The following is a 24,211-nucleotide window of genomic DNA, read 5'->3' on the forward strand; positions in this document are numbered from 1 at the left end:
AAGCAGCTCCTGATCTTCATGAAGCCCATCAAACTAGGAGGAGGCAGCACCCAGCCCATCTGAGACCCACACAGGGGAGCCTGAAAAGATGGGGCCAGTCTGACAAGCGGGGGGTGGGGGTGGAGATTGGGTGAGGAGGGCAGGCTGCCTCTTCTTACCTCCCTTGTGGGGACAGAGCCAGAGTAAACCAGGACATTTCCCCAGGCCAATTTTCCATCCCAGTCTACTCCCTGAGAGTTCCCAGGAATTTATTCTCAAATGTCTCAATTGTACAGAAAGCTGGTTCATATTGTTAGATTAAGCTGCTTTTTACACTTACAAAGAATGGCTGAAATACTACTTTTATTCACTTAAACAGCAACCCAGTGTGATATCTGAAGGGCCACTGCCCTATTTGCCTTAGAAAAAGGGGAAAGTCGATTCAGTATTGCAATGGGGGAAACACTTCATCTTTCAATTAGCCATACTAAAACAGGAGACCAGTAGCACCTTAAAGACTAACAAAAGTGTGAGTTAAAACACCCTTCATCAGATGAGTAGTAGTGTAACAGTGCAATCCTAAACAGAACTATATATTTTTTAAAAAACCAAGATCAAATCCAACAAATAATAAGTGCACTCAGCATGGGTCTGAAATACTTCCAACTTTTGTTCACGTCAAAATGAAAAACCTATTGGACTAACTGTATTGGTTCTTGTTTTGAATAGGCTTTCTTTGTAATGCCAGGAGTCTCAAACTCAAGAGTTCAGATTATGATATTGTATAGATCTTCTAATGAAGCATATGTGAAACATGGGTCTCAGAGTGAATTAAAATTAATTCTCCCACTGCACTAATTACTGTGTATTTACTTATTTTAAATTTATACCACAAACATACCCAAACATTCTTTAAAATGACCTGAAAATAAAACAGTGCTCCAATAAATCAGAATAAAAATCGTAAATTAACTTAAAACAGTATTCATAACATTGCTACAGATTCTTTTTTTAAAAAAATGAGCTGTTTAAAAATGCTTCTGATTCTTTCCCAGGTTCACTCTTCGGTACTTTTAATCTACAGCTAAGAGGCGAAGCCGGAACCTTTTCCACAGTGCACAAAGTAGAATCGTAGGGGCGGGGCCTAAGGCGTGTTTTCTGAGTGACAACAGATTCATCCAAAAGAAAGCGAGGATTTCTCACCGATAACCAGTGGGGCTGAAGAAGGCGGGACTATGGAAGCGCGCCGGGAACCTTGGTAACGTGCGCGGTTACTGCACGTTAACTGCGCGTGTGGAGTGCGGGAAAGTGAAAGTTACCGGTTGAAGGTTGTCGGAGGCAGCTTGGTGACTGGTTAGCGACATGAAGATCGAGGAGGTGAAAAGCACTTCAAAGACTCAGCGCATCGCAGCGCACAGCCATGTGAAGGGGCTGGGGCTGGACGAGAGCGGGGCGGCCAAGCCAGCGGCGGCCGGGTTAGTCGGGCAGGAGAACGCGCGGGAGGTGAGAATGACTGTGGGTGTTTGGGTAGCCAGTCCTTCCTCCCATCCTACCCCCTTGCGCCTGTGCCCCTCATATGAAGAGTCCAAAGGGCCATCTAGTCCAACAGCCTCTTTATAACAGTGGGCAGCCCGACGCCTCCCCTTGCTGTTGGCCCTATCAGCAAATGGCATCCAGACTGTTGCTGTTAAATGACATGGCTAATAAGCACCGACGCTTGCATTCTCCTGGAATGCATCTATTCCTCTTTTAAAGCCATTACGCCGGTGGCCGTCATCGCGTCTTGGGGCAGTTCCAAAAGTTCAATATGCCCTTTGGGAAGGATTGCTTCCTTTTTGGGCTGTCCTGAATCCATCTCCCATCGACTTCACTGGATTCCTGCAAGTTATTAAGCGACTCAGATAAAAGAGTTGACCCTTTTATTGTTTTGCCTGCTGTTGCCAGTTCCTCTGACATAGCCTTTTTTGCTTGCTTATTTGATGATCCAGTACTATATCCTTGAAGACTGTGGCCTGCAAAAGACGCCTATTTTCCCTGGAGTCTGACCTAGAGGACACCAGCTAATGGGGTTTACTAGTGATGTGGGGTGGAAAATTTTCTGGCCTACCAATGTAAATGTAGTTTCTGTTTATATTTGTCAGGGCTGTTGTGCTGCAAATCAGTCATATTAGATGGCCTAAACATTTGGTATGGCGCATGGACAAACCACAGTGCTTATATATGGTCCAGGCTTGTACATGGTATATTTGCCTTCTTTTGCTAGTATTATTTAAATGTTGCTAGTATTAGTTAAATATTGAAACTATTTATTTAAATTTGAATCAGAAAAATTGCTTGGAAAACCAGCATCACTGATGTGTACCATATGTAGGTGCAGGTGCCATTGTGTAGCTGCTGTGGGAGGCTGGGTGGCGTTGGGGAAATGAGGAGAAGGCTTCATGGCTTAATCTGTTTCAGATCATAAAATATGCTGGGGATTGACCCCATATACCACAAAAATTGAAAATAAGTTGTTAAAAACTTAATTATAAGGTTGGAAAAGTTTGTCTAATCATTTCTCCACCCACCCCCCATTCTAATGCTAGATATCCTGTGCTTGAAGCACTCCTGCTTAATGCAGAAAAAGCTATCTACTTGGTCCCAAATCTTGCTCTTTTGTTACAGATCAACATAGCTACTCACATGAAATAAACTTTTTCTTAGCTCCCAAAGAAGGAGAATCAATAGCCCTTTTTATAGTGCAGTCCTAAGTAGAGTTACACCCTTCTAAGCCCATTGAAGTCAATGGGTTTAGAAGGGTGTAATTCACTTCACGCCTACACTGTTAGTGGCATACCCTACTAGTGAGCTGCTATTAATAGTTTGTAAATTCTTTTTCATTCTATTCTAAATTTGTTTTATTTGTAATTTAAGAATGTTACATCTTGCCTGTTTCAGGGACAAGACTGAACAATTATTCATCACAACTATCTGATATCCTAAATTCATGTCTATATCTTTGAGGTCTTTGCACATGATGATGTTTCAGATGCCCAAACATTCATCTATTCACTAATAACTCAGAGACTGGTAACTAATTTTTGAGTCCTCCACTAGTGTCATGTGCCATTTTTAAGTAACAGCAAGAAGCAGTAGTAGTTGTCTGGTTTTTTTCTGTGCACAAACACACCTTTTCTCACTACTTAGATTTTGACTAATAGCTTTATTGCTTTGACAAGCGTGCTGTTTTCAGTTCTGAAGCCAAAGTACTCAGTCTGATATCTAGAAATATCATAAATTAAAGCACTTTTAAAAAGTGGAATGCAAAACTAGTTATTGTTAGAGATGCGATACTTAGTTTAATGCAATGTGTGACATCCATATGTTGCATATTCACAATACAATTAGCTGGCAGTGGCAGAGAAACACTGCACAACGATGTCATATAATCACCCATAAAGATGGGTTAATTAGACATGATATGACACGAGTTTTGTGTCTAAGTGTCTTCTTCCTGCCACTGGATTTTATAAATTGAATTTGGTTTTATTATGCTATCTGTCTTACACTGTGATGTAATCCACTCTGAGCCTGCTGTGCAGGGAGAGTGGAATATAAATATAATAATAAATCAGTTGTGTTGATCTACATGTAACCAGCATACATCAGTCCTTGGTCCATTACTCTACCTAATGCTTACCATGCCCCAATTGCATTTACCTAAGAGCAGCTGCGGCAAGCATTAATTTTGTTCACTTGGATGTATTGTTAAGTAAATATAAGTAGAGACCTCTGAGGACACAGGGATGGAAAATACCATTCTTCCTTCCCTTCTGCAGCTCTCGTCCTTTACCAACCTTTCATCTTCCTCACAACCCCCCTCCCAGTTTCTCCTCCACTGTGAAGGCCAGGATTTTAAATTATGTGTGCGTAGAAGTAGCATGATATGAAGTCTTCCCAGTGTGGTCTATATCTCAGTTTCTACCTGACAGACATATCCAAAGTGCCTTTTAAATGTAGGGGCTTTTAGTCCATGCGAAGGAATTTACTGCAGCTTAATAGTGTTGCTGCTTTCTATTAAAGTTATATTTCAGAAAAGTCTTGCCATCCCAAGGATTTCACAAGAGACATGACAGAAACAAGAAAATCAGTAACTTTTATCAGTTTTCTGGAATGGGGAATAAGAATATTTAGCAAAAAGGGTTGTGCGATTCGGGTTTGGTAAAAAATACTGAATTTTATCTGATTCAGTAAAATTCAGCATTACTGAACCCAATTCAGTATTGCTGAAACAATTCAGCAATACCAAACTAAAGTTTAACTAATTTACTTGGTAAAATTCAATAGCTGCGACAGCAGCATTTCTTGCCAACAGCAAGAATTGCTGCTTCCCGCCTGTTCGCTTCCAGCCACCTTGATTCTCCATTATTGCCTAATAGCAACAAAGCCCATTGTGGGGGGAAAATACAATGGACTCTAGAAAGGGCAGGACAGGCGGGCCAGGCATTGTTGCTTCCAATGCATCCCAGTCTGGGCAGGGGGAGGGCAGGGTGGCTGGGACTGGCATCGTCCACTCCCCAGCACTGGCTGATCATGGTGGGAAACGGCTGAGAGGCGGGCCTGTCCATCCTACCACCTCCTCACTGTAATCAGGCTGCAGAGGGCTTAGCAGATGGGCCCTTCCCTCCACCAGCCAATCCCAGGCCTACACAAGAGACATGGGCACTACAGAGCCCAGGAGCGCTGCTGAGCAGGAAAGGGCCCTGGAGTGCTCCTGCGCCCTGCAGCTTCCCGATTCAGCCCAGATTTGGGCCGAACTGGGCCACTGTGGAGCCCAGGAGCGCTGCTGGGGAGGGGGAGAAAGGACCCAGGAGCGCTCCTGCACCCTGCAGCCACCTGATTCAGCCCCGATTCGGGCCAAATTGGGTGGCTGTGCAGCTCGGGAGCGCTGCCTGGGGGGAGGCAGAAAGGGCCCTGGAGTGCTCCTGCGCTCGCCAGTGGGTCAAATTGGGCCCACTTTGGGCTGAAATCACCCTACTGTGGTGCACAGGAGCATGCTGCACCATCAGAGAGAGTGCCCAGGGAGTGGGGTCCCCTTGCTTCCCCCCCCCCCCAATTGGCCTGACCTCTGAGGGGACAGAGACCAGAGAGATTTGCCCTGCAAATCTATGGCAGATAAACCTGGCCTCTGTGGGTCTGGAAGCCAGGTCAACTTGCCTTGCAAAGCCATGGCAAGTAGACCTGACCTTCAGACAGCAAAACTATGGCAGGTAGACCAGAGCTCTGCTGGTCCGGAGGCCAGGTCTACTCACCCTGCAAAGCTATGGTGAGTAGACCTGGGCTCTGCAGGTCTAGCAGGCAAACCACGTTACCCCCTCCCTGCCCGCACCCCCCTCTCCCTGCAGCAGATAGAGGCTTCGGGGTGGAAAGCGGCGGGGGGGAGAGCCCCCTGCACCCCCTTCCCCCGGTGGCAGATCGAGGCTTGAAGGTAGGAAGCGGAGGAAGAGCAGGCAAGCCACACTGCCCCCCAAGCGCCCCCTCCCCCGTGGCAGATCGAGGCTTGGGAGAGAAGCCTTGGGAGGCAGAGCACAGGCAAGCCAGGCATGCCCCATGCCGGCCTGACCCAATTGGGACTGGGGAGGGCAGAGCCCACCTGCAGGCCCTTCTGAGGCCCAGAGGCTTTCCAGGACTGCACATGCGCTGATGAGTCATCAGAAATACACTTACAGAATTATGTAGTAGAATGGGGGAAACTATGGAGGCTATTCAGGAGGATGGGGGTGACATCTTGAAAAAAAAATCCACAAAAATTTTAGGGGACATACTTTTGACTGTCCTCTAAAGACACCCCCCCCCCAAGTTTCATGAAGATTAAGCCCTGGGGGGCCATTTTATGCCTCCCCTATAGAAGATGCCCCCAGCCACCTCCAATCTCCATTATTCCCTATGAGGAAAACTAGGGGAGCTATCTAGGAAGCTAGGGTGGAATTTTGCAAGCAAAATCCAACATATTTGCAGGGGACCTACTCCTAACTGTCCTCTAAAGAACCCCCACGTTTTAAGGAAATTGGACCCTGGAGGGGACAGTTTATGGCCGCCCAAAGTAGGCGCCCCCATTTGTTTCTATTGTGGAGAAAAAGTGACTCCACTGCACAAACATGGATCATAAGTGCCATGGATTTTGCTTGCAAAATGCCATCCCAGCCCCCTAGATAGCTCCCCTAGTTTTCCCCCATAGGGAATAATGGAGATTGGAGGTGGCTGGGGGCACCTTCTTTGGGGGGGGGCATAAAATGTTGGGGGACCATGTTTAATTCTCTTTCCCCCAGTTTGCTGGCCCAAGCACCTTACATCAAGATGGGTAACGGTGTTCGTCTGTCGGTAGTAGTAGAAAAGAGCAAGAGTCCAGTAGCACCTGTAAGACGTGGTAGGGTATGAGCTTTCCTGAGTCACAGCTCACAAGCGCCTTAGTCTTAGTCTTTTGGATAGCTTTTGATGAGACATCATTTCCTTCTGTTCTTGGTATTGGGATTAATTCATATTTTGGTTCTAATAATCTTAATTTCAAGATCTCTCATACTCACAGAAGTTTTTGAAGAAATTAATTTATCAAGATGTTTCCTAAAATCCCCCATTCAACATTTAGAATAAAAGACAAAGCTTGACCAGAGTTTTTTGTCAGTATATTCTTTGGGATATGATTTAGAGTTGCCAGGTAGGCTGTTTCAGAAGTCTCCAAACTAACTGTTTCAATACAAATACTTATATACAGAGAAGGCACTAAGAGTTTATGAATTCTGACCTCGCCTCAGCCATCACAAACTTTGGCTAAAATATGCTTCTTTTTCACAATTTTAAAGTGGTGATTGCACTTTAAGTGGTGATCTCCTGGATGTATGAAACTCAGAGTCAGTGAGTTTTTATTTATGAAAGAATGATATTTTACTTAAATAATGTGTTTTCTTAATACATAACCTTTTTGATTTTGTTATTTAATTTTTGTAGGCTTGCGGTATTATTGTGGAATTGATCAAAAGCAAGAAAATGGCTGGTAGAGCTGTATTACTCGCAGGACCTCCTGGGACTGGCAAGGTATTTGTGTTTTTTTAAAAAAGTGTCTTTTAAAAAGAGATGGTATTAGCACAATTGAAAGTACTGGTTGGATGCAGTTAAGAGAGTTTTTCTTGGAAATGGTAAACATACCAAACTGATAAAATATGCAGGAGTATAATGATCAAATGTGCGATGTGCTTGGCACAGATGTGTGGAAAAATACAAATATCCATACAAACAAATACAGTTTGCACACTTGGTACATGGAAGTGCTATTTGTGTAAGCAATCTGTTGTATATAATGCCAGAAATGACAGAAATACTAAGAGATAGCATTTCAGTATGGAGATAGCATTTCAGTATGCACAGTGGCCTACACCTAAGAGGGACAGAAAACTTCCATTTTTCTTGCTGATATCCACCTTTGTGGATTCATTGTGAGTCATTGTGAGAAAGAAACATTATAAACAAAGTAAACAAATAATTTTTCCCTTGGACTACTTAGGGTTAAAGCCATTAAGGGCAGTTCTTAGCATTCACATACCACTTAATTTATATAAAGCACCTTACCTCTGTAATCCTTACAACAGTACCCACAGGTCCATATCAATATCCCCATGGTGCAGAAAGAAAATGAAATTGAGAGAACAGTGGCATGAGCAACAGGAAAACCTTTAAGTGGTACCTAAAACTTAATAATTCTTAATGTTTCAACCTCTGGGTGCCACTGCAGATAAGGCTGTGTTCTCCATGCTGACTTATCTTACCTCCAAGGAAGTAGCTCATAGAACATCTCAGTAGCAGATCTCAATATACACGTAAACTCATAAGGGACTAGAGTGTCTTTGAGACACCATATTCAGTGAACCCTTTTAGCACCATCTACTCCAAACCAGCATGTTCAGTTTTGCTCTGACAATTAGTGAGGATCTTTAAGTATGTCAGCCCTTTGAAACCCCAGTTAGTAACATATGAGCTTTATTCTCTGCTATTTCCATTTGGATAATTATCCGTGGCTCGATCAAACAACACTCATAGGCTGCAAATCTGACCCTTCTGCAGGAGGACAGCATTGTTTCAAATATAGCAGATACCATGAACAACTTTATAATCCTTTTTTTTTTCTGGGTTGAACTTTAGTTTGTCACACCATCCAGCCCATTCCCCTCTCTATATGTATGCATGTACCAAATCTACTGCTTCACATGGATTAGAAATAAAATACTGCTGGATGTTGTCATCGCGCTGGTGGCACATCACTCCAAATCCCTGGGCCACTTGATAGAACTGTTGAATTGCTTATTTCTGTCAATCAAAACCCAAAACAATCTGGCTGTTGGGTATCTTGGAAGGCACTTTTCCCTTGGTCTTGTGATGAGTTGGTGAAGCTCTGCTCTTAGTATCATTTTCAAATATTAGATTGATGTCTGCTAGGAATAAGACTTTTTGTAAGGGCTCCAGAATGATGGAATTTCCTTCCATTTAAGGCTAGAATGGCTGTTTCTTTTTTCACTTTTCTGAGACGAATAAAAACCGTTCTATTTTCCACACCTTTTATAGAAGCTGAGACTTTGACTTTTAGTCTGACTGTTGCTGCTATGTTCTTGTTGATGTTTAGAAGTGTTCTAGTTTTAATTCTAATTTTTAGCTATATTTTACTTTTGTATTTAAAGAATGTAACTCTTAGAGATAGTTGTTGCTGAAAGATGATATGTATGAACATTGTTAATGGCTAATGTTTTCCCTACAATGCATTCTTTGAAATCTGTGGGTTTAGGATATAATAGCTTCATGTTTTTTTCCCCCAAGACTGCTTTGGCTCTAGCTATTGCTCAGGAATTGGGTAGTAAGGTTCCCTTTTGCCCTATGGTTGGAAGTGAGGTATACTCTACTGAGATAAAGAAAACAGAAGTCTTGATGGAAAACTTCAGAAGAGCAATTGGTAAGTATTTTTTAAAATGAAAATAATTTGTTAAAATCTATTCATGTGTCTTTAGCAGAGCGTTGTGTTTGTTTTATCAAGGTTCATGATTAGTGGGCCATCTTTTGACTGTCATTTCAAAGTTCTTTCATTATTGTTTCATCTATGCAAGCTGTATATATGCTTTCTTCATTGTGGAACATAGTTGAATTTAGAAGAAGCAAAAGGAGAGTGAGTCCTTTTCTCTCTCTGTTCTTTGCATTCTCAGTGAGGTGCCAGACAAAATGCTGTAAGTTGTTCAGTGCTAGCAAGATGAGTAGCTTGTCAATTAAGTTAATTTTCCCTTTAGTACTTCCAGATTTATCAGTTGGATGTGCACATTTGAGGTTGTCAAGAGGAATGGTTGGATTTAAAGACAAAACATTAAGTATCTGAAGTCTTCCTGTGTTACTCACTGATAGAACTAGCCCTTGCAAACCTGTGGACTGCTTAAAGATAACCTAATTGTTTTGTTATTGTGTACAACATCTGTTAATTTCCTGGGCTCCGTATCATGATTTACCATGGGCTTCATCTAAGTATTCAATGGCATTAAGGTGAAGAAACATTTCCATCAGTCCTTGCAACTGAAAAAAGTGGCCCATTGATTTCTGTGAGAAAAGGGCTTTCAATCATCTGTGGTCTTTAAGTTACAGTTAAATTGGCAGGGGTGAAGGGGGAGAGCTCAGAGATGGAGAGAACACAGTCTGCAATATTTCCTTGATGTGATGAAGTTCCCTGTCAGATTTGGAAATTTGAACCAGCAGTTGAAGCCTGTGTCATCCATGTTGTCATTTCTAGAGATAGCAATAATTTAACAGCCTGCCACATTGTTGGTGCTCCACATTCCCTGAATGTCAGCATGGAGATGCTTCTAAAAAAGTATTTGGTGTATAGTGAAAGATAGAAATTCTTCTACTCACATCTGTTGAATTTTGTGTCAGATTCACCTAACAGATTTTATTAAACATTCCTTTGAGAAATATTGTGTCTTTCTTTTTAAAATGAGTATAGCAATCTAAACATTAAAAAACAAACTATTTATTCTATTTGACCAAGAGTTAAGATATATTTTCATCATTTATCCAGAATTTCAGTCTCAAATTAAGGATTTATCAGATGCTATTTTGAGGATTGCATGCTATGGCAGGTAGCTTTGAACAGTGAGTAAACAGGACAGGGAAACTTGATTTAGGTACCATTTAAATCTACTAAGGAACCATCTTTTAAATTGATGACCTAGCTAGTATCTGTGTATTCCTGACTGGAATTCTAGAATTTATTAATGGCTCTTCCTTTTTCCATGGCAAAGTTCCCTTTTAAATGATACAGAGATTAATTTTTTTGTTTAAGAACCAATATTTTTACATAAATGTTTTCCTTAGGGTATTGAGTTGGAAAGGATGACTTCAGAGAATATTTAAAACATTTCTATTTTGCCTTATCTCTTATGACTCCAGGTAGCAAACAATACTGTAATGCAGAATAATTAAATATAAATGGCAATTAAATTATGAAACTTATAATCAATATTTTACAGGGTTAAGAATAAAAGAAACCAAGGAAGTTTATGAAGGTGAAGTCACAGAATTAACTCCATGTGAGACTGAGAACCCTATGGGAGGATATGGCAAAACCATTAGTCATGTCATTATAGGACTCAAAACAGCAAAAGGAACAAAACAGCTGAAGGTGGGTATGATGATTTCTCGTATGCATTCCTTGGCCTCTTGCCTTCTCAGTAGAGGAAGGAAAAGGGGGAAGAAGGAGAAATAGTTTACTACAGGTACTGTCTGAGCAATCTGATCATATTTCTACCCTACCACATGGCCGATTGGATCTTTGGGGTATACCCATTGGCCACTTAAATCAGTAGATCTTGCCGACTGCCTGGTCCTGATTCCGGAGAATGGTTAGAAGGTACAGGATACAGTTTTCTACTGAAGCTGAACAAGTCTGGCCTTGGAAACTGCCTTAAAGAGATGCCACATCCGAACTGCATGTTAGTCCCAAGGCCAATAAGGTTGATGAATGTGTCATCACTGCATGGAATTCCTGCATGCTAAAGTTGGAATCAAAGTTACTCTAAAAAGTTCAATTTTAATAGGTATGTAAACATTTCTTTAATTACACCCTATGATACACTTGGACTTATAACAGTGTAGCAGTGCTTAAGATTGCACTGTTAGTCACTAAATACACTAAAGTGTGTAAAAATAGCAGGTGAATACAGAATAAGTAGCTTTATTTTTCTTACTCTGTCCCTACAGACAGAAACACAGCACTTTCCTGTTTCCCGACACTGAAAATTTAGGTTTTATTCTTCGTTCTGTTGTGACTTTTTGCATCTTTAATACAATAGATCTATATGTACTCTTTCTGCCTACAGTTAGACCCCAGCATCTTTGAAAGTTTGCAGAAGGAAAGAGTGGAAGCTGGTGATGTGATTTACATTGAAGCAAACAGTGGAGCTGTTAAGGTGAAGCAAAACGGGTCAAATGTAATGTGTATCCTCACAGGTGTTCCCATGTCCTTTGGGAAAAGGGCTGTATTCTAACAAGCTTATATCAATCCTTTTTAGAGTAGCTAAGCTGAGGAAAAAGTCTTAGGCTTTTCTTTTTTGTCACATGAAATGAATACTACTTCAAAATCTTCCAAATTAACGGGTGAGGTCATCTGTTTTTTGTGCTCTCGTTTATTTCAATATTAAACTTTGTATGTGTTCATATAGGATGTGTAAGTAAAGAGAAGATGATTAAACAACTTTAGTCTCATTTGTGAGAAATATACAGAGCCTTTTATCACCCCAGTATTTTTGCCATAAGATACATATATCTTGAAAGGAATACTGCATTAGTTAGTGTGCTCTTTATATCTGATTTAAAATGTACTGTAGAAAGATAGTTGGTGTTTAATGGATGAGCATAATATTTTGTATCATACAATAAATCATCCTTGTCCAAAGGAGCTTGGGACAGTTTCTCCAATCTCCAGCTAATCTTTTGGATTTGTCCTTTAGCAAGAATTTCCATACATTCAGAAGAATGAAAAGACCAGGTGCTTTCAGAAGGATTTCATAGCTTGATCAGTTGTTCTTTTCCCAAGGACAAGCATGGCATTTTCAGAACTGTCAACCAAAGCCTGTCGGGATCATAACTGTAAAACAAGACCTTTGTTTATCAGCTGTATGTCATTCTGAGTATTGGCAATAACACTTAACTATAAATACAGCATACGTGATTTCCAAATTTCTCTCCACAGAGGCAAGGCAGATGTGACACCTATGCAACAGAATTTGACCTTGAGGCTGAAGAATATGTTCCCTTGCCAAAGGGTGATGTGCACAAGAAGAAAGAAATTATTCAAGATGTCACACTGCATGACTTGGATGTGGCCAATGCCAGGCCTCAGGTACTCAACTCTGTTGATAGATTGTAACGCAGATTATTTCATTTCCTCTCCCTTAGAGTATAGAAGCACCTTTAGGAGACAAAGCAGCCATGGTTTTCTTCTCTGCTTCCAGGCTACTATTGCCTTTTTTAGCTCTGCAATTAATTATACTTAGGAGGAAAGAAGCAGCTGGGGTGAAGTTGCTGGTACTAAAAATGTGCTTTGCCTATTACCACCAATTACCACCACGTACTGAACTATGTGCATATTTTATTACTTTGACAATCTTAAACAGAGTTACATTCTTCTTTTGGAGTCAGTGGACTTAGAATGGTGTAACTCATTTTAGGATTGCATTGTGAATCTTTTTGAACCTACCAGTTAGGTAGAATATTTTAAAGAAGCTGATTCACAAAAAAGCAAGGATAAGCAAATAAACATGATATTGTAATTTTGTCAGGGAACAACTGCACAAGCTCGTGTCTGTCATACAGGGATGTATAAACAGCTTCTAAAACCATGGGCAGAAGCATAATTTGTGTGGCATTTCTAGCACTGTAGTAAAAGCAATTGGTTTTCCATACTGGATGTCTAAACGTTTATTACAAACATCGGGTGGGTTGTATCCTGTCATTTGATCTTATGCCATTGAGAGAGTCCCTGCACCAGAGGAATACACGAGCACTAAAATTACAGTAGAATAGGGTTACCATTCCCCCAGTATGGACAGAGAACTTCCAACAACCACCCATCCTCTCACTCAGCTGGCACTGAGGAAAGGCGAGGGGAACCAGCACAGGAAACCAGGAGGCATGCAGCCAAAATGGGCACAGGCACTCCTGCATGACCAGCTGATGACATTATTTCCAATGGAGCACAGAAGCAGTGGGTCACAACTGGGGCCAGTTCTCTAAAAATCAGCCCAAAACACTAAGTTTGGGAGCAATTTTTAGAGAATTAGACCCTGGCATGACCCATTGCTTCCAAGTTGTGCCAGAAGTTGCATCATCAGCTCGTGACATGGAAGTGCATGCAGCCATTTTTATTTATGATATCAATTCCCTGGCCAAAGTGTGGTGGGTATAAGACAAAAAAAAGCCTTGTTGTACAAGCAGATTTCTGCTCATGTCTTTGGAGCCAACCTGTTGTTTAGAATAACATAATAGTAGATTATTGGTTCAGACTAGCACTTTTAGAATAGTTATCAACTGTTAGGCTGCGAAGAAAATTTGATTTTCAGGATCTGACAACATTGGGCCTTTCACAGCTCTTCTATACAAGGGCAGCAAAACCAAGATATGTTAATTTTCAAATGTTGTTTTCCTTAGGGTGGGCAAGATATCCTCTCCATGATGGGACAGCTGATGAAACCTAAAAAAACTGAAATCACAGGTACAAGGACTGTCACACTTTCAGCCCATTCCCTCTGCATGCTTATGTGGAAGTAAATCCCGTGGGCTGAGTAGATTTAAGATTACGGTTACTGAATTTTTAATTTCTAAGTCCAGAAAAATAGTAGTCAGGACATACAAGAAATGCATGCATGTTACATATTGATTCAAAAGTTGAATGGCTTTGAGAATATGTCATTCCTGACTATTCCATGAGTAGAGTATAATGCTGCCCTTCAGTTACACCAAATGAAAATGCTTCGGGGATTATGAATGCTGACCAGAGCATTCTAGTGTTACCTGAGGAGCATCCGCTGGTTCATCACCTAACATTCTCTTGAAGTATTTTTCTTCTTCCAGAAAATTCTTTCCATTATTTAACCATCTTTTTAATGGAGTGTTCTGAGTTCATAAACTTACATTGCAGTTTTGTGTAAGTAGATTTACAGTATAATATAGACTCTGTTCAGTGTTTCAGCGCCTGAAGACATTGTCAGGCTCTGAAAATGTTGGTCATACATCAGAAGTTACTCAGCCTCACTAAAAGTTCTCCACATACTGCTAGGAGGAGGTTTGACCTCGTTGAATGTGTCAGGAACTGAGTAGCACAAATACATGGGAAAATCTTGTATTTCTGGCAAATAAATAATATAGATCCAGGGCTTATCAGTAGGCAAGAAAACTCTTCCTGTTGGAAAACTCTTATGCAACCTTGATCCATGAAATGGTCTGTCTTTACAAATAAATTTATTCGTACTGAAAGCGGAGAAATTAGTCCTGAAAACATGATCAAGCTATCAGAATGGCTGTTTTGTCCAAAAATGTCAATTGGGTACTAACTTGCATGAAGTCATAATAATAAAACTTAACCTCCACCAACCTCATTCTTTTTTAAGTGAGCTAAATAGCAAACATTTATTTTATGTACACACTATATTTTTGTGCATGTGGCGTAATTACCTATTTAGAACAGGCTATCTATAGAGATGATGCAAAGGGGCTTCTCTGGTTATTATAAGTTACCTTGGAAGTTTTATAGTAGTCCAAGGTTGATAACATTTATCTTTCCTATCCCTTAGACAAACTCCGAGGAGAGATCAACAAGGTGGTAAATAAATACATTGATCAAGGCATTGCTGAGCTAGTCCCTGGTGTGCTCTTTGTGGATGAGGTGCACATGCTGGATATTGAGTGCTTCACGTATTTGCACCGAGCACTGGAATCTTCTATTGCTCCGATTGTCATCTTCGCTTCCAACCGGGGGAACTGTGTAATCAGGTACAGTACTTAAAGCTTACTCCTGCATGGTTTTCGTCTTCCCATAAGCCTTGGTGTTAGCTGCTTCAGCACAAAGAGCTATGATCTTTGGAAGCCTTTCATCCTTGGTGTTGATACACCTGCGATAATCATCTTGATGGGTCACAACCATATCTGTTGCTGCAGGATTGCTTAAGGGCTTCACACTGCAGGGGGAACATTCTTCATGCTGTGATGACCAAGAATTAGTGACTTACTCAGAAAGTCAGGGAGGAAAGAATGTGCTTTTTTCATAATTTTTTCTCTGCCCCTCTTAGCTCCTGATCTATTCCTTTGCAACTACCCTGAGAAATATTCAGAATAACACTATGGAAATCCATTTGGTGCACCAAATGACCTGCAGTTTCCCAGATTGTTGCACCATTTGCACATGTTTGCCATCTCTGCTGTTAAATCAGATTTCTTGTTCTTACCTTACCTATTACCTTATTTGACCTTGCCCATGAACAAGTGTGTGTTTTGTACTATGATAAAGGAAAATTATGAAACATCACTTCTTTATTAAATGCTTATAAAGCCACTTTCCTCTTCTTATCTCAAGGTTTAGTTGTATTCTGGGTAGTCTGTAACCAACAGGTAAATGTTAGACAGTTGGCTTTCAAGTATTGTTTGTATGATTGTAGTCTTTAACTGCATCTGTTTCTTGCATTTAACCAGGATCTGTTTTATTTATTAAATTTTATAACCAGCCATACAATGGGTATGCTAGGGACAGCTAACAAGATCAACACTTCATAAAATAGTTACATACAGCAAATCATTTTTATTGAACTGAATCAATACAAAATAATAGTAATTAGCTTGTGAAGGCATTTCATAATAATCCAGAAAACTGAGGATGCCACCTTCCTTCTACTAGGAATTAATACTGAGTGATTGCAGTAAGGTGACATGCAGAAGGCTGTCATTGGCCCCTCCTATTGCTGGCATTTGATGTTTTGTCCAGGAAATACAGCTCTCATGCTTACATAGCCAACAAATACTTCTAGGAGAGAGTTATGTTTAGCGTAGAACAGCAATTGGTACATGAGTCTGTCCAGACATTAGATAATTAAGATGCACCAACATTTGCTGAAGAAATAGCCAGGCCACATATTTATTTACATTATTTATAGTCTGCCTTTCTCACTGAAACTCAAAGCAGATTACACAGTGTAAGACAGTACAATCAACTTGTAGGGACCTTGTAAGAATTAAGCATGTTTTGGTTGAATGTTTACATTTCTTGTCCATCAAGTTTTTCTCCATACTCTTAAAATTCAAGAGTTGACCATTTTTACACAGAAATTAATGTCTTCTGCACACCAATTGCAGGTGTTCAAATGTCAGTTATAGAAGTATTCTTGCATAACTTGATAGTAGGAAGAGTTAATGTTCATTATGCCTTTATTAGAAATGGATGCCACTTCTGCCTAGTAAAAAAGGGAAAATGATTCCTGGTATTATAAAGTTATTCTCCCCCCACACCCCTCAAAAGTCCCAACAAGTAGGATTTCAATTGAAATCATTTCTGAATGAGAAGGGATTTCAAATGAAACTAGAGTGCCCTCTAATGGAGAAGAGAAGTTTTCCAAAAGTCATTTTTTTCGCTTTATGAAGATAATGTGTATTGGTAGGAGGCAGGAGTGTTCATCAGTCAAATGTAAAATATTTGCATTAAGATGGTAAATTAGGATATGTTGTGATGACAAAATGTTTCAAGAAGATTGTTTTAGCTTTTAATCCAGATTTTCATCTGACTAGTTCACTTAATTGCAATTCAAACCACTTCTAGATCATAAGGCTGAAAAAGAAGCCCCCTCCCTCAGTTCAGTTAGATGCTGTATTGAATGAGAGAGACCTTGTGGTATTATTGTAATTTGGAATTTTTGAAATTAGTTTGGATAGTAGTTTGAAATTAATCTGAATTTTTTCTGCATACCTTGCAGGGGTACAGAAGATATAATCTCTCCTCATGGAATACCTCTGGACCTTCTAGACAGGGTAATGATAATTAGGACCATGTTGTATACACCACAAGAAATGAAACAGGTAACTTTCTTAATTACTTAAAATATTGTAAGGAAGGGCAGGTCTCTGCAGAACTTTGGCCAGAGAACTTCAGTGGGGTGATGGAACCGGCTTCTCTCATTTTTAAATAGTGATTGCTTACAGAATTAGTTTTAACCCCCCCCCCCCCCCCACACACACACACAAAGTATTATATAATGTAATTCTAAATGTAGCTGTAATGTATTCTGGACTGCATTTCACATTAATAAGGCTGTTTTCTTGACTAGAAGTTACTCATAAGTGGAAATTCAGTCTAGAAGTCTGCCATAAATGTATTTTAAATACATCTAATGCATGATCTCTTTAAAACTGTGAAAGATACGGATTTACAACACAGTTAGTACTTCTATTTATTTAAATATTTCTATACCATGTTCACAGGGTTTCCAAAGCAGCTTGTAACAAAAATTATACTACACACTACTCTGTAAAATCATGCCAGTTGAATGCTAAGCCAGCCTTCTAGAAGTTCCATAGTTATAACAGTACATATATTAAAAACAACATAGATCTGCTTGCTAGAAAAGCACAGATAAAATTGTCTGTAGGAGACCAATATACTCTCATTAATCACCAGGTGTACCAAGTTTTGAATTTTCCATATTTTTTAAAATATTTAATGCAGCTGTTATACTCAAGAGTATGAGAATCGGTAGGTATTTTAATTTTTCTGCAGTTGCTCAGTTTGCTCAATGTAGTATTTTGGAGAATGTTTGTAAACTCCTCTTGTTGGTCTTCTGTCTACTTTCCTTACTGTATTCTTGTAGCTCGACACTGTCTTTCAATTTAACAAGACAGTATTGCAAATTCATTTACACTTCTCAGTAGAATTCATGGCTATAACTTTCCAGTGTAACATTTCTCAAGTTCCCAGGACTTATGCTCTGAGGTTCATCCCAGTGTATGGAATGTTGAGGATAATCTTTGTGTATTATTAAAAGCCATTGCACACCCTCATTAGAGTTTGGGTCCTGTGTACACATCACTCAAGAGCCATTATGATTTATCATGTCAATTCTTTATATTATTTAGGACAATGTCAGTGGCAGAAAACATCGTCACCATATAATGGTCTCTGCTGGTGGATAAGTGCCAAGGTGAAGCAAAGACACTTATTGAATGTAAACATACCAGCAAAGCCTTGCTGACTTCCATATGAGGCAGATTTGTGTGTTGCTTTTTCCCTAAAAAATATGCTATGGTATCCAGATTTTGGATGTTTTCATACATCTGAGGATATAGCTATTGCACTAGGATGTCGATAACAGTAGAAATGACTGAAGATAAAGACAACTTACAAGTTTCATTAATGTTCTCAAAAAACTCTGAGGTTCAACTAGGGTGGTTGCACTGTCTTGGACTTCTGCATTTTATGTTGCTCTTTCATACACAAAAGGGGAGAGAAGGTTGTAACTATTACTTCAAGTTACTTTCCTTTTGTTGAGGTCATGTCAAGTGTATGTTTATAGTAATAGGCAAAGTGGACTGCCCTAAAGCATCCCATTAGGTCATCAATTGCTTGAAGATCTAATTTGGGAGTCTAGCATATGAGCCGTTTGGTGACTGCCCATCTTGCTTACAAACAGGGCATTTGGCAAAATCACTGCTGTACTACATTAGCAAAAGCTGTAAGCTCATGTATTGTGTTCAGTGCATTATGATCTTCAGTACTTCCGTAACGCAAGTGTTTCTTCCTGGGGCTTCTGAAATGAAAGCTGCCCACTCTGAGTTGAGTCTCTCATGCTTTTACAAGGAAGAGGTAGAACGATGAAGTTCTCTAGTAAAAGATGTACTTATGATAACAAACTTATGATAACAAACTTTATGATACTTATGATAACAAACCTTAGCACAAGCTTTGTAACCTCTAAATTCTTGGATCTGAAATCTGGCTCATTTTTAGTGATTGTTCCATTCATATTTCAATAAAGATTACAAATGTCAGTCCTTCCAGAGTAGTATGTTGCAGTATGTTCCATTTGGGGTTTTGTTTGGACAGGGTTTAATGTTCATCTTAATGATGATTTTTTTCTTTCTGTAACAACATGAAAACCAACCACTGTCAATTATCTAATAAATATTATGGAAATAATGGGTTGGATCTGAACTCATGCTCCTGAAAAAATTTGCCATTTGTATATTTTCCCCTTCCCCCTGTGCCCCTACAGTCTCTGCTAAGAGTCAGGATACTCTCCTGAACAGAATGGTATATGGCACTGGGAAGGGCATCACAAGAAGAAAAGGGAGTTGTATAAAATCACGAAGTCCTTAGTCTTACAAGTTAAACCAACCTTGCTAGTGTAAGACGGGTTTTCCTAATTCCCTCTTCTTCCTGCAACCCTCCATGCTAAATTGTATTTTTTTTTCAGGAGGGTCACCCAACCCTCAGCAGAAGTATTTTGAGAGATACAGAGAGCTGCAGGCAGAAGGCAGGGATAATCTGCTTCTCTTGACAGTATTTTAGATGCAACCCAATGAGACTAATAAAAAGTGTTCTTTGTATAGCTTTGAAAAATGTGGAAGACACTGTGTAATACTGAACTCTCATCAGGTCAGGGATTCTCCACAAATGTTTGCTCTCCTTGGTAGCCAGCAATTGTTTATGGTCATTAACAGCCTTTCCTTCACATCTGGAGATGTGAAAATGAAAAATCTCTCTTGCTGCCTCTGATTGCCTCCAGAGCATGTCATGAAGTAGGCCATGGTCCCAAATCTCTCTTGGGGTCTTCTGGGAGCAATTGGCACACCGTCTACAAAGTTCAGCACCAAGCAGATCAAACTTTGAACTGTGGCTTTCCCCTCTTTAATTTAAGGAGTTTTGGTGTACTTCTGAGGCAAATCTCTACCATCCATATCCCCACCCGGTCCTTGATATTGTAATATAATAGTTCCTCTCCAGATAGAAAGAGAAGATTGGATTGGGATTGGAAAATCCATGCATGAACACACTTTATTCCTCGCTACCTTTAGCCTCTAGGCTGAAGACAAGCAAACAGCAAGCCACTTGTTTCTTTCAGCCTAACTCCCAGTGGTGATAGATGACTGCTTGCATCTCTATGCTGCTGGCTGCTGGCGTGTTCACTGACAGTATGAGGGCAGTGTGCATGCTTAGCCCTTAGAACTCTTTGGGGAGGATTTGGGGGAGGGAGTGGTTTTCTTTGAACAAGATTCTCCAGCAGGGGTAATTCTAGTCTCCCTCCAGTCCTGTTCCTTCCTCTTCTTGGCACCCATTGTATCCCAACATCCACTTTACAAATGTGTGAGTGATAAAGTTTGTCTATATAGTTCATTTTTATTCTATTATTTCCTTCATTTGCATACTCTGAGTCCATAATCCAAATTGATATTTGGTTCCTAAATGAAGCCTTGGAGGGGCTTACATGTTTGTTTATTTTAGTTGCCTGAAACCTCTTCTTGTCCTGTGGTGGGCTCAGTGCAGCTGGTGATGGGATATTTCTTGATGATCTCACCTAGTAAATTCTACTGTAGAAGAGTTTGCTTGCTGGTTTAAGTGTCCCGTCCTTTTTACAATAGAAGCAAGGACTACAGATGCCAAAAATTCCTAACAAGTTTTCTTCAAACTTGTTATTTGTCAGGGCTAGAATTCAACTACCAGTGAATTTTTAGTACTTAAGCACATGTTGTGTCATTAACCTTTTTTGAAACTCCCATGAAATGTGGGGGTTGCGGATTAAACACAATCCCAGATTCCAGATGGGCACACAGTTCTTTGGATCATGGCCATAGTGTGTTTGTTCACCTAGAGAGGAGATTAGTAATGAATCTTGGTTAGACGTTCTGTTTGGAAACAAGAAATTAAGCTGATGTACAAGATGTCTTAATCTTCTGTTTTCTGTCACTCCAAAAGCTTCTTCAAATAGTAATGTTTTCTTATGAAACAGCCGCATGCTCTGTCAAACCCCAATTCCATGCTTGTTTCCCCCCTTTTCCCCCTCTTGCACTCACTGATTCCCTCGGTGCATTTTTATGGCTTTAATTTAAACGAGTGATTCTTGATATCTTGTTTACAAAGCTGCCAAAGTGAAAAATACCTGTATTATATGAGGCTCGCAGTTCCGGAGTTATCTCAACACTACAACACAACATCATTATCCAGTCTGCCCCTTATCACTCAGCTGGTAATACGGACTGCAGGGAGCCTAGTGCCACTTTTGTTACAGCTCTGTATGCTCAGGCTTATTGGTGATATCTTCTTCTTGTTCTCCAACTTTACAAAGATCTTCAAACTAGTACAAGCTAGGGACTGTTCTTGATAGATTAGATTTATCTGAGTGGTTTTGTTGGAGTAGGTGAACCTTATAACTTATTTATTTTGCCATCTTATTTGTCAAGTGGCTAAAAAGTCTGGCAAGAAGTTGAGTAGCTGAAGGACAGCTGTGGCTTTCCAAGCAAAGTATGCCATTGCAGATGGGATATTGAGTCTGATCTGTGATTTTCTAGACCAAACTCTGTATAATCCCCTACCGGTCTCAGTTTTGGAAATACAAAATCTCCTAAGTGAATACCCCAAAGATTTTGCCGTTTCCACCCCTAGAGGATTAGAACTTTCCCCAGCTATGTCTCTATTCCAAGTTGGATGCAGTGAAAATAAAAATTAAAGTAAGCACACATTTTCCAACTAGGGTTTATATCCACCCATTTTTAAGGCAGGCGTTTTGGAGTTCAAATTGTGTTAAGACATTGTTTCTCTGCCTTATATTTTCCCCATCAGATCATAAAGCTTCGCGCCCAGACAGAAAGTATTAATATTAGTGAGGAAGCACTGAACCACCTTGGGGAAATTGGCACCAAAACAACTTTAAGGTAAGCTTGTCAGTTGTGAATATGTAATCAAGACTTGCTTTGGAAATGGTATAAAGGCAGCCTTATCCAGAAATGAAGGTGGCCCGGAACAACTAGCTATAGAATAAGCATAAAAAAATTGTTGAGTTTTGGCGACTTATTTAATGCATATTAATCACAAAGCTTAGGGTTCTACCAGCTCTGTATAGTCTATTGTCATCCCAAGGACACTGTCTCTCTGCATTAAAAACAGAGGATGGAACTATGGTAATGCAGTTAAATACTTGGAAGACCAGTATCATCATAACTATACAATTGTTTACACACAGCCAAATTGATTCTGAAGTAACATTTTTCAAATTACACTGTCTGATGCTGACAGGCTGTTTCTGAAATGCTTGGGTTTTCAAAAGTAATTTTGTCATGCAACATTTGAACCCTGGCAGAGACTGCTATTCAAATAGGAAAAGGCAAAAATCCCACTGACTGCAAATTTACCTTAAGTAGCTCTTTGGATCTGGGCCCCCAGATACTGTTGTTTCAGCATTCTGTTCTGCAAGAATGCAGCAGAGGGGTACTTCAGGATAAAATAACATGTTCATCATGAAGAATCTCTATACCTCCGTCTTTTGCCGTTTTCTCTGTTCTAGTTTTTAGCTGTTGTGTTAACTTGGCACATGCTGTTTTTATTTGGCCGTAGGTATGCTGTGCAGTTACTCACTCCAGCCAATCTGCTAGCGAAGATAAATGGGAAAGACAGCATAGAGAAAGAGCATATTGAAGAAATAAATGAACTCTTCTATGATGCCAAATCATCAGCAAAAATCCTGGCTGATCAACAGGAGAAATACATGAAGTGAAACCACTTTGTTCCCCTTTTGTAGTCTTAAGAGTCTCATTTTAACTCTCTCCAAGCGCTTGAAAGAAAAGCAGGCAAGATAAATGTTAGTTTTGAACTGAAAAGTACCTGTATACCAAAACACACTTTCACAGGAGGAGGTAGAACAACCTGTGTTCCCACTTCATATGGATGGTAGAATGGAATGAAATTATCTCTCAGACTGTGGTTCCTATGTTGTATGCCTGTACAACAAGGGTGCACATTGGCACACTCTTGTGTTCTTTTATATTTGATTGCTAAATTTGTTAGAGCTGAGTAGGATGACAGTACTTCTTTATGGGTTTTGTTTTTAAATAATTGAGGAGAGGATGGAAATAAAAAAAGTTGGACAAGCATATTTTGGTATGTGTCAAACTTGTGATTTTGTCAAAAACAATTATCTTGTAAAAGACCAAAACATAGGTGGCATTCATCCGGCATGCAAATGTTTGCTTTGTTTTGTGTTGAAAGAAGGGCAGGACAGCAGTCTAAGTTAAGTTGCCAAACAACCAGACTTGTGCACATGTCCCGTGAATCCCTCCTCTGCTGACCTTTTCCAACTGCATATGAGAATGCATTTTGCAAGGGACAAGGTAGCTTTTGTGTTGTCTCTGACCTAGTATAGGTCAACAAAAGACCTGAGAGCTTTGTTTCCTCTTGATTAACTGTGCTATTTGCTGGTCACCTGGGTCAAGCTGCCACATAGTGGCAAGTTTTACTCTTTATAGAGCTATGTTGTATTCATTACAGTGCTATGACAGGTGTGGCTCTTATGTCAGTCTCAATCTAGTGCCATGACGGGGTGAAAGGATTGAGGGAGCAGCCAGGAGCATGGCAAATAAAGCTGGGTTAGAGTAGAGAGCTCCTTGGATAGCTATTTTTAGGACTCTGGCCTTGGATACAGAGAATAAATATAGTGCTTGTTTTGTCTGTTTAAAAAATGCTGGCTTGTTCTAAAATCAAAGTTAGTAGGGAGCATTTAGTCCAATCTCATGCTCTGACCAGACTGGATATTTACCTGTCAATCTTTCAGATTAGCCCTCGCAATATAATCTACAGTGTAACTACCAAAGAAAGTATTTGCAAGTCAGGGAAGATCTTATGGAAGAGAGAGTTCATGATGACTCTCGTAGTTGTGCCAAGGTTATATAGGGCTCTCAAGTGATGGTTTTTTGGAGTATCAACTTTTCATTTAAAAAAAAGTTGTTTTCTAACCTTCATGATTGCAGACAAGGCACAGCCACAGTCCAACACCGAGTCAGATATGTTCAATACCATTTATTTGAGTGAGTTTAAGCATGCTTAATCCAATGCTGGATTTTGGGCAGCAGCTATCCTCTCCGTCTTGGGATTTAGAATGTGACACCTTTATGTTTCCTTGATCATAGCTCATCTCAATCCTTGCAA

General features: G+C 40.0%; 1 protein-coding gene across 1 annotated transcript; it reads left to right on the forward strand.

Annotated features, from left to right (window-relative positions):
• Window positions 1-1,238: 1,238 nt before the first annotated feature.
• RUVBL1 (RuvB like AAA ATPase 1) lies at window positions 1,239-23,162 on the forward strand. The gene is made up of 11 exons (XM_054977191.1): window positions 1,239-1,482; window positions 6,964-7,050; window positions 8,821-8,953; window positions 10,512-10,663; window positions 11,361-11,450; window positions 12,233-12,382; window positions 13,690-13,753; window positions 14,832-15,030; window positions 16,998-17,100; window positions 21,854-21,945; window positions 22,625-23,162. The coding sequence occupies exons 1-11, from the start codon at window positions 1,342-1,344 to the stop codon at window positions 22,782-22,784; spliced, it is 1,371 nt and encodes a 456-aa protein (XP_054833166.1). The 5' UTR covers window positions 1,239-1,341; the 3' UTR covers window positions 22,785-23,162.
• The last annotated feature ends 1,049 nt before the right edge of the window (window positions 23,163-24,211 follow it).

The sequence above is a fragment of the Eublepharis macularius genome, chromosome 4 (genome assembly GCF_028583425.1).
Source record: "Eublepharis macularius isolate TG4126 chromosome 4, MPM_Emac_v1.0, whole genome shotgun sequence".
Lineage (NCBI taxonomy): Eukaryota > Metazoa > Chordata > Lepidosauria > Squamata > Eublepharidae > Eublepharis > Eublepharis macularius.